At 49.9% G+C, this 13,704-nt stretch overlaps 2 protein-coding genes across 2 annotated transcripts; both read right to left on the bottom strand.

Moving 5' to 3' along the window:
* Positions 1-630: 630 nt before the first annotated feature.
* Positions 631-10,553, bottom strand: Dqx1 (DEAQ-box RNA dependent ATPase 1). The gene is made up of 12 exons (XM_008824738.3): positions 10,219-10,553; positions 9,733-9,978; positions 9,333-9,526; positions 8,613-9,000; positions 7,920-8,153; positions 7,733-7,832; positions 7,488-7,646; positions 7,217-7,408; positions 2,854-2,973; positions 2,504-2,694; positions 1,157-1,347; positions 631-968 (listed from the first exon to the last, which is right to left on the bottom strand). The coding sequence occupies exons 2-12, from the start codon at positions 9,958-9,960 to the stop codon at positions 812-814; spliced, it is 2,154 nt and encodes a 717-aa protein (XP_008822960.1). The 5' UTR covers positions 9,961-9,978; positions 10,219-10,553; the 3' UTR covers positions 631-811.
* Positions 10,554-10,694: 141 nt separating this feature from the next.
* Positions 10,695-13,649, bottom strand: Aup1 (AUP1 lipid droplet regulating VLDL assembly factor). Its single transcript, XM_008824737.3, has 12 exons — positions 13,489-13,649; positions 13,275-13,412; positions 13,045-13,195; positions 12,688-12,872; positions 12,391-12,463; positions 12,223-12,296; positions 11,929-11,995; positions 11,726-11,828; positions 11,480-11,596; positions 11,276-11,391; positions 10,973-11,091; positions 10,695-10,879 (listed from the first exon to the last, which is right to left on the bottom strand). The coding sequence occupies exons 1-12, from the start codon at positions 13,536-13,538 to the stop codon at positions 10,843-10,845; spliced, it is 1,230 nt and encodes a 409-aa protein (XP_008822959.1). The 5' UTR covers positions 13,539-13,649; the 3' UTR covers positions 10,695-10,842.
* Between the last annotated feature and the right edge of the window lie 55 nt (positions 13,650-13,704).

Here is a 13,704-nt window from a genome sequence, read left to right as displayed (position 1 = left end):
ATTAAGGTACTCCCTGCCAAACCCCACAATCTGAGTTCCATTCACAGGAATCAAATGCTAAGGCACACAAATTTGAGTTCTCAAACACACACACACACGCACACACACACCATAAATAAATAAATAAATGTAATTAAAAAATTAGGAAGACTTCAAACTGTGAGTGGGCTAGAGGCTACGGAGAACTTATTGATGATGAGTTAGAGGATGGTTGCAGTAGCTCTCTGGTTTAAGGGAAAGACTTTGCCTCATTCTTTTGCACTCCCATCCTTCTTCTAGCAAAGGCTGGAACACTGTGATAGGGAAGAGAGGCAGTGCCAGACACCAATGGTAGCCAGACCACTCATGTTCTGTGCTAGTGACAGCTATGCTGGTGAACACAAAGTGTTGATTGCAGATGGGAGCCAGGCAAGAGCCTGTACCTGTAGGCACTGGTTACAGGTCTTTGCCAAAGTGTCATCTCTGTCTCATGAATGCTGTATATGGCGCTGCAGAACCACAATCAAACTTACCATAATAGAGAAATCTTTTATAGCCCAAAGGAGAGAAAGTTGAACCAGGTATAAGTTGGTGGCATGAGGAGCATTTTATTCCCTTGCCCACAGAGGGAAAGGTCTGCTCCACCTGGACCATGGTTTACCCTGTTTCCTGCCCCCTTCCCCCCCACAGCCCACTGTTTCTTGGCTCATGGGTTCCAAGATGTAAATCTGACTCTACACTTTGGATTTCTAAGTCCGGCTGACCATCTTGGCACTGGTCTGAGGGAAGACCCAATGCCTAATGGTGAACTCAGCCCTCCTCCCTAGGCAGCTCACTGCAGAACACAGGCTTCTCTGTACTCCTGGAGAAAGGAAGGCTCCGTCTTTGCTGATGGCTCTGCTGTTGCTTCTCTTAACTCGTTCAGGAGGTCTCTGCTCTCACCAGGAGGCAAGTTACTCAGGAAGTATGGAGGGGCCAACTCCACCAGCCTGTCAGGGAAAGCCATAATTAGATGATCTCTGTCTTCCCCTATAATTAGACTCCATCACCCCTTCCACACACCTTCTCTTTTCAGATCATGTTACTACAAACCCTCTTCTTAAATTGAACTCCCCAGTTGTAGTTTTGGCCCTTTGTGCAGAGTAGGAGTCAGGGGAGAGGGTGTCTGGAAACTCACATCTGAGGTTGAATCTCAGAAACAATGGAAAGGCAGTTGTCTTTGGATATGGAGAAACTGTGGTACAGCACCCATGGTGGTGGTCTGGCTGGAGCCCTCCGGTTTCGGTAGCAGCAGTATGAAGAGAGCTGGGCCACATGCTTGTTGGTAAGAAGCAGGTAATTTCCAGTCCCATCTGTGTCTCGCGCCACCTCATTGAAAGACAAATACATTGATTGAATAACTAAAAGGGACAAGACAGAGAGTAGAAAAAAAGAAAAAGGGGAATGGTACATGCCTGTACTCCCGGCATGAGGGAGGTAGAGGCAAGCTGATCAGGAAGAACAGCCTGGAAAACATGAGACCCTCTCTCACCTCTCCCTTCAAAAAAAAAAAAAAGGCTGGGAGAGTGAAAAAAATTAGTGAGGGTTGTAAGAGACCTAAGTAAAGCATTACTCTCAGCTGTGGTCTGGTCCCTACTTGACTATTTTTCATAGTCCCTCATCCCCCAAACACTTAGAAGTGAGTGTTGAAAAGTCACTCCTGGTTCTAAGAAAACCATGTGTGTGTGTGTGTGTGTGTGTGTGTGTGTGTATTCATGTATTTATGGGTGTATGTGTGTAATATATCCCCCCCTTGGGATGGTCATGACCTAATTAACCTAATCATCCCCCGCTAGATCCCTTTTTTTTTTTTTTTTTTTTTTTGCGACAGGGTCTTCCACTGCCTGGGAACTTTCCAAGTAGGCTACTTTGGGCTGGCTTTGGACAGGGATCCATCTATCTCTGCTTCTTCAGGGCTGGGATTATGAGGGCATACCACCACTCCTGTCTTTTTTACATGGGTTCTGGGGCTCAAACTCACATCTACTTGAAGGAAAAGTGCTTTACCTACCTACTGGGCCATCCCCCCAACCCTCCTTCCTCTTCTCTGCCTTTTAATTTTTTTTTATTAAGATAAGGTCTTACCATATAGCCCTGGATGTCATAGAACTTGCTACGAAGACCAGGCTGGCCTCAAATTCATAGAGATCTGCCTGCCTCTGACTCCCAAGTGCTGGGATTAAAGGTGAGGAACATCATGCCCCACAACATGCCTTTTGATTTTTTAAATTTTTATTATTTTTAATTATGTATATGTGTGTCTTTGCCTATAGGTGTGTGCATGTGAGTGCAGGTACCAGCAAAGGCCAGATGTGTTGGCTCTCCCTGGAGCTGGAGTTACAGGCAGTTGTGAGCTGTGTGATGTGGGTGTTAGAAATTGAACTTGGGTCCTCTGTAAGAGCAGTGCTTGCCCCAGTTGCTGGCTATCTCTCCAGCCTCGCCTTTCAATTGTTTTACTACTCCCACCCCAGCCCTCTTCTCTAACCTTGAGGAAGTATCCTGATACCAGTGCTTTCTGAAGGTTTCTGCGATTCTGCTCAGAGCCAAAGGCTGGCTGGGACAAGGGAAGTTCAATTCCCTGCATTAGTTGGAGGAGCTCTCCTCGGAGTCTATGGGCTTGACACAATGCTTCCCAGTTTAGACCCCGAGCCTGGCACCAAGCCTCATTTGCTCCACCTAGGAGAGGAAAGGAACCAGCTATAACTAAAATCCTTTTAACCCCTGAAAGAATGACCCTTGGTCAAAGGTTTCCTCTTCCTGCATGCACACACAGGTCTGCCTGCTGACTGCATGATTTTCCTGGGAGTCTATGAGGGTCCAGAGTGGGCCACTTACTTTGAATAAAGGCTTCATAAACTTGGATCAGAGAGCTGTGGTCGCCATCCGCATGTTCCAAGGCACGGCGCAGGGTAGCTTCTTCTGCACACTGCGGAGGACGAGTAAACCCAGGGGCAGCTGGAGGCAAAAGACAAGAAGGGAGTTTGGGAGGAAAGGAAGGATCATAGCAGAGACGGAATACTGAAAAGTAGTGTTACTTTGGGAATTTTATTCAAAAGACAATAAATTCTAGGTGCTATGCACTTTATTAGACAAATGCAGCCAGCTCTCCTCATCATTGGGTTCTGCATCTGGACCCAACGCACTGTGGATTGAAAGTACTCAGGAAAAAAAATGCATCCGTAGCAAACTTATAGATTTTCCCTTTGCTGTTATTCCTTAATATAGGACCCTTCTATGTAGAGTTTACACATAGTATTGGGTAGTACAAATAATCTAGAGATTATGAAAAGTTAAAAATTAAAGAAGAATATGCATAGGTTACATATGAGTACTATACCCTTTATGCTAAGAGACCTAAACACTGGATTTTGGTATCCATAGAGATCCCTAGAAGCTATCTCCCATGGATACTGATAACTGCAGATGAAAGACAGTCTTTGCCCCCAAGGAGATTAGAGTGTGGTGGAGAGGGTGAGGAGATGGGGTGAGAGCACTCGCTGTGCAAGTGAGTTTGATTTCCCAGTACCCATGTAAAAACTGAGCATTGTTATACACGCCTGTAATCTCAGCACTGGGGACAGGGGAGGGGCAAAGACAGGTAGATCCTGGGAAATGGCCAGCTAGCTTAGCTGGAATAACAACTTCTGGTTCAGTGACAGACCCTGTCTCAAGGCAGTAAGGTGGAGAGCCATAGTGGAAGGTACTCCATGTCTTCCTCTGGCCTTTGCTTTGTTTTTTTTGGGGGGGGAGGGTTGAGTTGGGGTCTCCCTGTAGCCCCAGCTGGCCTAGAACTTGCTCTGTAGACCAGGCTGGTCTCAACTCACAGAGATCTGCCTGCCTCTGCCTCCCAAGTGCTGGGATTAAAGGTGTGCGCCACCACACCCAGATCCTCTGGGTTTTGTATGCAAGCAAGTGGAGGCATGCATCTGTACATTCAAGTTCATTCATCACACACACACACACACACACACACACACACACGAGAGAGAGAGAGAGAGAGAAAGAAAGAAAAAGAGAGAGAGATGAGAGAGCAATAGGAAAGTGGTAGACCATTAAGCAATACACAGGTGTGGGTTGGCACTCTGAAAGCAAAGAGGTAAGCTGATTCAGGCTTTGGTAATGGGTACAAGGGTGAAGTGAGAGAAGAGCAAAGGATCCTTGTGGCAATGAACTGTGAGTAGGAGTTGGCTCAGCAAAGGGACAGTGGGATCATTTGGGGCTGTGGGATGCACAGAAGTCAATGGCATGACTTATTTAGAGAACTATAGCCACCTGTTTGGGGTGAGGTGAACAGTGAGCAGAGTTGCAGGAGATAAGCAGAGAGGCAGGTATAGCCCAGGCTAGGAGGCAGGCTGTGCCAAGCAAAGGAATTTGCAGTTGTTTGGAAGGTGAGAACAGCTGCCTGAGGAAGAGATTTTAAGGGAGTCCATGTGTTTGGAAGCATTCACATACTGGTTAGGAGACATGGAAGGGAGCCAGATGAGCAGGGAGGAGACCTAACACTGGCACTGGCAGTGAGTATGCTGAAAGAGCAGACTACTCAAAGAAAAGATACTTCAGAGTTAAAAATGAAAAATCTAGGGGCTGGAATTAGAACAGGAGAGGTGATGGAATGATCTGGAGCAGAATTTAGAGGAGGGGAAGACTTTGTGGCAGTGTGGTAAGGGGGCAGGTCAAGATTATTTGAGTTCAGTTCTGAGCAGAGGCACTGTGGACTAGCCTGGTAGAAATATTCATCAGGAAATCCAGGCATGAAGGACTATGCCTATAATCCTACCGCATGGGAGTCTGAAGTAGGAGAATTGCTGCAAGTTTGAGACTAGTCTGAGATATATACTGGATTCCAGGCCAGACTGAGCTACTGAGTAAAACCCTGTCTTAAAACAAACAAAAGGGCTGGAGAGATGGTCCAGCAATTACGAGCAGTGGCTGTTCTTGAAGAGGATTTGAGTTTGATTCCCAGCATCCACATGGTAGCTAACAACCATTTGTAACTCCAATTCCATGGGATCTGCACTCTCCTGACCTCTGAGGGCATTGCACCACACGGGTGCACATTCACACATGCAGGCAATGCACTCATACACATAAAATGAAAATAAAAAAACCCCTGGGAGATGGCTTAGTGGCATGACTTCTGGAACCCATGTAGAAGTGGAAGGCCAGTTCCAGTTCCACAAACTTGTCCTTTGACCTCCACATGTGTGATGTGGCACACCTCCCTCCCCACATCACACATGCATATACCCAATAATAAAAAATTGTCAAGGGGCTGGAGAGATGGTTCAGTGGTGAAAAGCACTGACTACTCTTGCAGGACCCGGGTTCTGTTCCCAGCACCCACATGGCAGCTAACAATCATCAGTAACTCCAGGTCCAGCAAATCTGATACCCTCTTCTGCCCTCCAGGGGTATACTTTATATACATGCAGGTGAAACACTCACACATATTTAAAAAAAAAAAAAAGCCAGGTGTGGTGGCTCACACTTAATCCCAACACTCAGGAAGCAGAGGCACGTGAATCTCTTAAGTTTGAGGCCAACCTAGTCTAAATAGTGAGTTCCAGGCCAGCCACCAGGGCTACATAATGAAACCCTGTCTCAAACAAGCAAAGCAAAGCAAAACAAAAAAAGAAAGAACACAGGAGCTAAGGATTAGAACTCTGAGGAACAATTTTCAATGGAAAAGCATAGGAAAGGGAATGATGGTCGAGAATGATGGTCGAGGTGGGATAACACTACAAGGATGGTGGGTATGCTGGGGAGTGTGTACTTTTAGTCCCAGCATTCGGGAGGCAGAGGCAGGCAGATCTCTGTGAGTTTGAGGTTTACATAGCAAGTTCCAGAACAGCTGGGGCTACAGGGAGACCCTCTATCAAAAAAACAAAACAAAAACAAAAACAAAAAGGTGGGTATTGTGAACACCTATAATTCCAACATTTGGAAGGAGGGGGCACAAGGATCTCAAGTTCATGGCCAACTTGGGCTATACAGGAAGACCCTGTCTCAAAAGGAGGAGATTGGGGAATTGGCTCAGTGGATAAGAATGTTTGCTACATGGCCAGGCATGGTGGTGTACGTCTTTAATCCCAGCACTCGGGAGGCAGAGGCAGGCGGATCTCTGTGAGTTCAAGACCAGCCTGGTCTACATAGTGAGTTCCAGGACAGCTGGGGCTACAGGGAGACCCTCTCCCAAAAAGACCAAAAAAAAGTTCAAGGCCAGCCTGGTCCACATAGTGAGTTCCAGGACAGCTGGGGCTACAGGGAGACCTTGTCTCAAAAAGACCAAAAAAAGGGGCTGGAAAGATGGCTCAGTGGTTAAGAGCACTGACTGCTCTTGCAGAGGACCAGGGTTTGATTCCCAGCACCCACATGGTAGCTATGAACTGCCCTTAACTCCAGTTCCAGGGGAATCTGATGCCCTCTTCTGACCTCCACAGCATTGCATGACATGGGTACACTCACATACGTGCAGACAATACACTCATACACTTAACATAAAAATAATATTAAAAAAAAGACCAAAGAAAAAAAAATCTTTGCTACACAACATTCCAAATTCCAAGCACCCATCTTGGTGTGGCTTTGTATACCTGTAGTCCCAGTGCTGAGGGGAAGAGACAGGAAGTCTGTTTGGGTTTGCTGGCTGCCCCCATAGCTCCATGCTCAGTGAGAGACCGTGTCAAAAGGTCATGAATAAAGGCTCTAAAGTGTCTACTGGATTAGGTATCTGTAACCACACTGGTGAGATGATTCTTGTTTGGGGGGATGTGGACTTGAGGCTGGAATGTTGTGGGTGAATAATACACAAGATAGATAGGCATAGAGATGTTGTATAGTTGAGGTGGAGGGAGGAGGACAGAGAAGGAATAGGTGGGTGAGATTTATGCAAGCTGAGAGGCAAAAAGTAGAGAAAAAAGGCTGCGGAGAGAAGGGTGGTGCAGGCACCTGGTTCTCTCAGCACTGTCAGGGGCGGGGGTGGGGACTGTACCACCTCTGGAGGGAGCACGGCACACAAGGGGGCAGGGCTGAAGTGGCTGCAGGTAGCAGGGATTCAGGCCTCACCCCAGTGCTGAATTGAGCATCTGCCTAACAAGCAGGAGGCCCTGGGTAAGATCCCAGCACAGCAAAACCCCCAACTCTCAACTAACAAATGATGTATTTCCCAACCTTCCGTGGATTAAAACTGTAAATATACCAGTGAGCATGGCATCAAGGGTGAGCATTTCATCCACGCAGTCAAACTTGCATGAGGCCAGGAGGGCTTTGGCCAGCTCAGGGGGCAGGGGAAACTCTGATAGGATGATTCCCAAGTCTGACAGGTCCCCATCATCATTCAGGGCAGCCAGATAGTCTAAGTCTTCTAGGGCCTGCATCAGTGCTTCTGGCGCTGGTGAGAAACAGGGCTTAGAAGTCAGGAGGAATGAGCTTGTGGTCAAGGCCAGCACTTGGGCAGGGTGGGGGCTCACCAGGAGGGTCCAGGAAGTGGCACTCCCCTGGCTCTGCAATCTGTTTCCTCATTAGTAGTAACACCAGGGAGCTCAGATTCTCTTCACACACTCTGGAGCGAGGCAGTGGGGGAGCCTCTAGTTCTAGGGTGGACTTAGGATACAAGCAGAGGCAGGATCCTGAGGGGAGAAAGGCCTGGGAATGTCAATTTCTCAGGGCTTGTGTGAGATGACTTCTAACTTGATCCTAGGGCAAAGGTTCTTACCTGGTTGGAACCCTCTTGCCCGCAGCCGTCTTGCCTCTGCCTGACACTTGCTAATTGGCCTTAATACCTGGGATTCAGCCCGGATCCGAGGATTGTAAACCTGTCATCCAGACCCCACCAAAGGTCAAGATAGATCAGGGTGGTCCATTTCTCTGAGGTTCCACTCCCCCTTATCTCTCTCACTCACACTTCGAAGTTCCAGTCCTGAGTCAATGACATGTCGGATGGAAGGGAGGGAAAAGGAGAAGTCTGCCAGCCAATGGGTGACCACAATCTTCCGGGCACCCGAGTATGTGTCCTCATACACAGCCTGAATGGATTGACCGCAGCCTGGGTGAAGGGGCAGCACCTGTAGTGGAGGCCCTGGGACAGTCAATGTCCCCATCTCCCTGGACAAGGATTCACAGCACAGGGAAATTTCCTGAGGAGAGGGGTGGGGAATTAGGGCAGTCCTCACCTTTTTGAGAGGTCAGACTTTTTGACCAAGTAATGGTCAAAACACACATACTCGGAAAGTTGGGGCATGTTCTTTCAGTTCAGAGCCACAAAGCTCTGCTTCATAAGGAATCAAAAAAAGTGGGTGGCAGACATCTTTATTCTGAAATCGATTTTTCTCCCAGGACTCCCACAGAGAGTAAATTCAACTACTCCACTCTTCCTAATGTGCTACCCAATTCCTGGGCAGAAAGGTAGTACAGGCATTCCATTCTGTTATCTAGTTCTTTTTGTTTTTTTTTGAGACAGGGTCTCCCTGTAGCCCCAACTGTCCTGGAACTCACTATGTAGACCAGGCTGGCCTTGAACTCAGAGATCTGCCTGCCTCTGCCTCCCTGGGATTAAAGGTGTGCGCCACCACGCTTGGCTTGTTTTTGTTTTTTACCTCCTCACTGGGCAGGTATACTAGCACATCTCCTGGTGTCTCTTTCTGCTGACAGAACTCAAGCACAGCCTGGCAGGCAGCTTCCACCAAATGAGTAGGGACGGTATCCCTGTAGACAGGGGTGGGATCCCCACCAGGCTCTCTGGGTACATGCACAATGGGGGGGGTGCCCCAGAAGGCTTGGAGCTTAGGTTCAAGAGCTGGGTCAGTAACCACAACCACTCTGGTGTCCCCTGGAAGGTTTCCCAGTCTGGCATCTCGCAGCAGCCCCTGTAGTAAATCTGAGGCCACTGACCGCTCCTGAGCCTCATCCAGTACCAGCACACTCCAGGCTCCAGGGCCCCGGGTTGATGCCACTTCCTGAAGAAGCAGCCTGTCCCAGCAGAACCTGTTGACATCAGTAGCAGGCAGGGAAGTCAGTGTAGTCACTGACCAGGCTCTGCAAATCCAGGTACTTTCCCCTCAAGGCACTAAGACTGATATTGAAGGTCATCAGAAGATGCTCTGGTAAGCTTCCTAAACCTGTGGACCCCCAAACATGACCCCACGTCCCCACTGAGGACAGTTGGTTCACAAACTCTATTCTGCTGAAGTGGTTTTTGTGTTAAGGGTGAGGTCTGCCCTGTGCACAACTCAAAAGGTAGGCTTAGGTGCTAGACAACTGAGCTTGTTTCCACTAAGAAGGGGGAATGACTTGGATCAGGCCTGTAGATGGCCCACCTGAGCATGGTGCTGGGCCCAGTGCAGTCTTCCTGAGGGATGCTGTATCCAACCTCATGACCCAGGGTCAGGTCCATCTCATCGGCCACCCGTGAAGCAAGGCTCAGGGCTGCCAGAGGGTAGGGCTGAGTGACAGTAACCTGGCCTGTCTGGAATCCCCTGGCAAGCGCAAACTCTGCACACCATTGAGGAATCTGGGGTAGGGAGAGGGAAGGACCACCAGGTCAGGGAAGGATTTTGGCCAGAAGTGCTGCAGGAACTAGGGCTAGTTCAATCTGGTGAGTCCCTGGTTCTTTACCACTCCCTAGGTCAGCCTAACCCACCTCCCTCATATGCCCACCATTACCCAAGGAAAGGTAGTCAGCCCTGCCCTTTGTCCACTCCCAGAATCTCCCTCCACCTGGGTGCTCTTGCCAGAGCCAGGTTCCCCAGACACCAGCACCACTCCAGTTGGACTACTCTCCAAATGCTCCAAGAACAGGAAGCGAGCAGCCCAGATGGGCAAGGCTCGGCGCTGCTCAAGCAGCTCATAGTAGCGGGAAGAGAAGGGGAGCCCATCAAAGGGGTTCACAGCCAGTTCAGACTCCCCAGGACTTGGGTAAAACTCTTCTGCCAGCCCAGAGGCCATGGTAGCTGTCCACAGAACCTACAGAAAGCAGGGCAGCCAGTAAGACCTCAGATCTGGTGACCAACATCACCTTCCCAGCTCAGCTTGATCCCCAACCTCTAGGGGCCATTGAAAAGTGGACTTTTACCCTGCTTGTAATTGGGCAGCAGGGATTATGTGAGACGTAGTATTCTGCAGGAATGACTGAGGGGGGAAAGAGGAAGGAATGTAGGGAAGAGGTGGTAGGACAGTTGGACCATAAGGATCCTAGATTCAAACCTGTTAGCAGCTTGCAGACGGGTCAGGATGGCAGCCAGTTCTGGACACACCCAGCCAGGTAATACCAACCCTGACCAGCCTGGAGTACAAAGGTAAATTCTGGCTCCACCCTGAGGCTGGGCTCAAATTCCAATCCTGGAGCTTGCTTTTGGGGTAGGGCCATTTGCTCCACCTTAGTTAACATAGCTAAGAACCTATAGAGAACAGGTTCCTACTACTACACTGAGCATGTGTGAGTTTGATAGGCCTGTCTTATGAAAGGCATTCTGGGACTTGTAGTTTTGCAGTGACTGCTTCAAAAGACACCCAAGCTGGGATCCAGTCGATGCTTTCTTCAGTTTAGCATGAGACAATTTCAGACAGCTCCATTCTGCCCATCTTTATGACTCTACAATGAGACCCTTACCCATATTCTCTTCAACCAAGAAAAGGAACCTGCTCAAGGGGCTTTTGACACCCAGAGAGGCAACAGAAATCTTGAGTGAAAACCCTGAATTTAATGTGAGGTTGGGGGCACCACAACCCTCCCTTTTTACCACCCACTCATCCGGCCTTGTTGAGCTGGGTGAGGGCTGCCCCCAGTCTCCGTCCTGCAGCTCTGGGTACCATCTTGTTCCTTTGGGTTCAGTCAGTCACCTGGGCCTGTCTCTCTCTGAATCTCCTATGGGACACAGGGAGAGACATTGTGTAGGGTTTATCGTATTAGCTTCATCCAACTTGCCCCTTCCTACTCATTGTCCTCTAACAGCCTCACCTTCTCGCGTATTTATAAAGTGCCTGCTTGCGTTCTTGCAGGCTCTCCTGACGGGCCCAGGAAGACTTGGCAAATGTTGGGGCTGTGGGCTGAGGGGTCACCAGGCCAGAGCTGGGGAACTGAGGTGATCACAATGTCAGAGGGCTTGTGAAGTCATCATCATTAAACACGCATCAAATGCCTACTTTGCAAGAGAGGCATCGTGCTAGGGTCTTGACATCAAAAAGAGAAGTCAGGGAGAGAGAGCACGTAGACTGCCCCAACCTACCCTAAGTCTCAGGCTTGACTATTCCTGGGTCTCACCTTTGGGGCAAGGGCTGTGGACAGAGACTGTGTTCCCTCAGTGAGGTCTTCAGGCATGAAAGCCACAGCCCCCTCAAGCAGATTAGTGATGGTCAAGTCCACACAACCCGTTCTGGCTGGGAAGAGAGCAAAGTGTCCATTCTCCGTATACCTTCTTCCTCCACAACCCACTTTTCCTCTGTGTGAAGCCACCCTTTCTCATACCCAGGTCTCTTTGGATGACATTCAATGGCACATGGGGCAAAACCTCCTTGACTCGTTGAGCCAGAGTTGTGAGCTGCACATCAGAAGGGTTGGGAGAGGAAGGGAAGGAAGACTGGGCTATTAAAAAAAAAAAAAAGAAAAAAAAAGTAAAAGCATTAAGTGAGTGGAAAGCTAAGAAGAGGCTATCACAGGAATAAGGAAGTAAAACTACCCCTGAAACAAAAACCTGTGATAGAGATCACACACCTGACTGGGGGTGCAACCTGGGGTGTCTCTGTCGCTTCATGTGTTCTGCTTTGTCTGCAGGAGTAAGCCATGTCCCTGTCTGGCCCAATTCCTTGGCCACCAGCTAGGGAGAATTGGAAGGCTATAGTGTTACCTCCTCAAGCCTTCTTTCTTCCCTCCCTAAAAAGGAACTCCACATCCACCATGCCAGTGTACACTATCACCTGTTGTACACGGAGTGCAAACTCCTCATTCCCCTCTCCTAGCTGGCGATGAACAGGATGAAGCCACCTGCAAAAAACAAACCAGCGCCCTGTTAAAGCACCCAGAGCAAAGGCTGGCATCCCTTCCCACTTTTTGCTGGAACTTTGGTGAGAGTGGGTAGATGGTAAACAATATTGCTTCTCTGATGGAACCTTAACATTAACAAATCTACAAAGGGAAAGGACAGAGGTCCCTACTTTTTTGACCTGAGATAAGCCTCTTCCCAGCCATGAAAAAGTGAGGACAGTTAGTACCTTACTTGATACACCGTGAAAGGGACGAAAAGTGACCACAGCAGTTCTGAGACCCAGGAGGCATCTGACACCGTCTGAGGGGAGGGCACGAAGTGAGGCCTAAGTCAGGGCTGGGGTGGGAAACTTCCCCTCCAAATCCCAGAGATCCCCTGTCTAACACACACTCACCACAGAGACTAGGGGTCTCTGAACTTGCAGAGTAAGAGGTTGTACCACATCCTGGATAGAAAATGGCCATGAACTAGGAAAAAGAGAGTAGGATGGGCATCCAGCCTAACTCAGCAAGCAGCTCAGGCTTACTTAAACCAGGAAATTGTCAAAATACAGGGGAATTAAGTTTCAGGGAGAAAGGACAAAAAGTGGCCAGAAAGGAAATGAACTAGGGATGGAGTGGGGCAGGTTCACCCAGGAGCCCATAGCCCTGACAACCTAAGCAACTTGTGCCAGATACTTGTGCTTACCCACCTGAAGCGCAGGAGCCCCTCCCGGCCATTGGTGGCCTCTTCTTCAGGGAAGAGAAGCAAAGGTGTGGGGGGAAGTCTCGTGGAAGCACAGAATCTCTTCAGCGACTCCACCAACTCCACCCGCCTATCCATTTCCATGAAGCCCCGAGACCAACACACAAAGCTGGGGGGACTACTGAGTAGGGGCTGAGAGTAGGGAGGAGAGAAAGCAAGAAGAAAAGAACAGGGGAGAATATGAAAAAACAGTGACACGTGGGGTGGTGTAATGGGGTGGGGAGTAAGGCTTGGTATCCCCCTTGAGCAGGGGCCTAGGAAACCACCCGTGGCGCTCTCGCTCTCGGCCTCGTCCCCCACTCACGGTGTTACAGGTGGTGAGTAGGTTGACTATGTTGTGGTCAAAAGGTGTGACGTGGTTGGAAATGAGGACCCTGACGCGGTGATCCCGGAGTCCGGGGTCCTCCTGCCGGGCCACGAGCCCCAGCACCGCACACATGGTCCGTACCACGAACCTGGGGACACAGGCGGCGGTGACTGTGCGGTCTAGGGCCAGGCCCAGCACAGGCACTCTCCAAGCGAAGCAGTCGGCACCTGCGCAGGACGCTATCTGGCAGCGCACAGCTGACCAGGAAGACGTGGATCCCGAGGAAGAGGCGCAGGACTAGGAGGCAGAGGCCGATCGGCGCGTAGAGCAGCAGCGCCAGGAGCAGGAAGCCGTCACTCGGGAGCCTGGGACGAGAAGCGACGCGATCAGGCGCAGAGGCCAGGAGGACGCGGGCGTCGGCCTCTTACTTCCGGAGCTTACCGATGCGAGTCAAAGAGCCGCTCCGGCCCCGGAGCTGGGGGAGGTTCCATCGCTGCCGCCTCAGGTAAGCTGGACCGCCGCCGCCATCTTCGCAAGGCCGCGGAGGATCCTGGGAAGGCGGAGTCTTAGGGCATCCACCCGGGTGCCAGAACCCGAAGCCCGGAGGCGCCTGGGAAGGGCTGGCGCTCCCAGCATGCCCCGCGGCCCCGGTGTATA

This window comes from Nannospalax galili, unplaced genomic scaffold (assembly GCF_000622305.1).
Source record: "Nannospalax galili isolate Female #2095 unplaced genomic scaffold, S.galili_v1.0 scaffold389, whole genome shotgun sequence".
Lineage (NCBI taxonomy): Eukaryota > Metazoa > Chordata > Mammalia > Rodentia > Spalacidae > Nannospalax > Nannospalax galili.
This window is presented reverse-complemented; position numbering and strand designations above follow the sequence as displayed.

Excerpts from the sequence above, each read along its gene's own strand:
- Dqx1 (XM_008824738.3), bottom strand. The coding sequence starts at position 9,960 with ATGGCCTCTGGGCTGGCAGAAGAGTTTTACCCAAGTCCTGGGGAGTCT. Across the intron at positions 9,527-9,732 it reads GCTCTGGCAAGAGCACCCAG|ATTCCTCAATGGTGTGCAGA; the intron begins GTGGAGGGAGAT and ends TCCCTACCCCAG. Across the intron at positions 7,409-7,487 it reads CCACTTCCTGGACCCTCCTG|CGCCAGAAGCACTGATGCAG; the intron begins GTGAGCCCCCAC and ends GTTTCTCACCAG.
- Aup1 (XM_008824737.3), bottom strand. The coding sequence starts at position 13,538 with ATGGAACCTCCCCCAGCTCCGGGGCCGGAGCGGCTCTTTGACTCGCAT. Across the intron at positions 13,196-13,274 it reads CCAGATAGCGTCCTGCGCAG|GTTCGTGGTACGGACCATGT; the intron begins GTGCCGACTGCT and ends CTGTGTCCCCAG. Across the intron at positions 12,873-13,044 it reads TACTCACCACCTGTAACACC|CCCCTACTCAGTAGTCCCCC; the intron begins GTGAGTGGGGGA and ends CCCTACTCTCAG.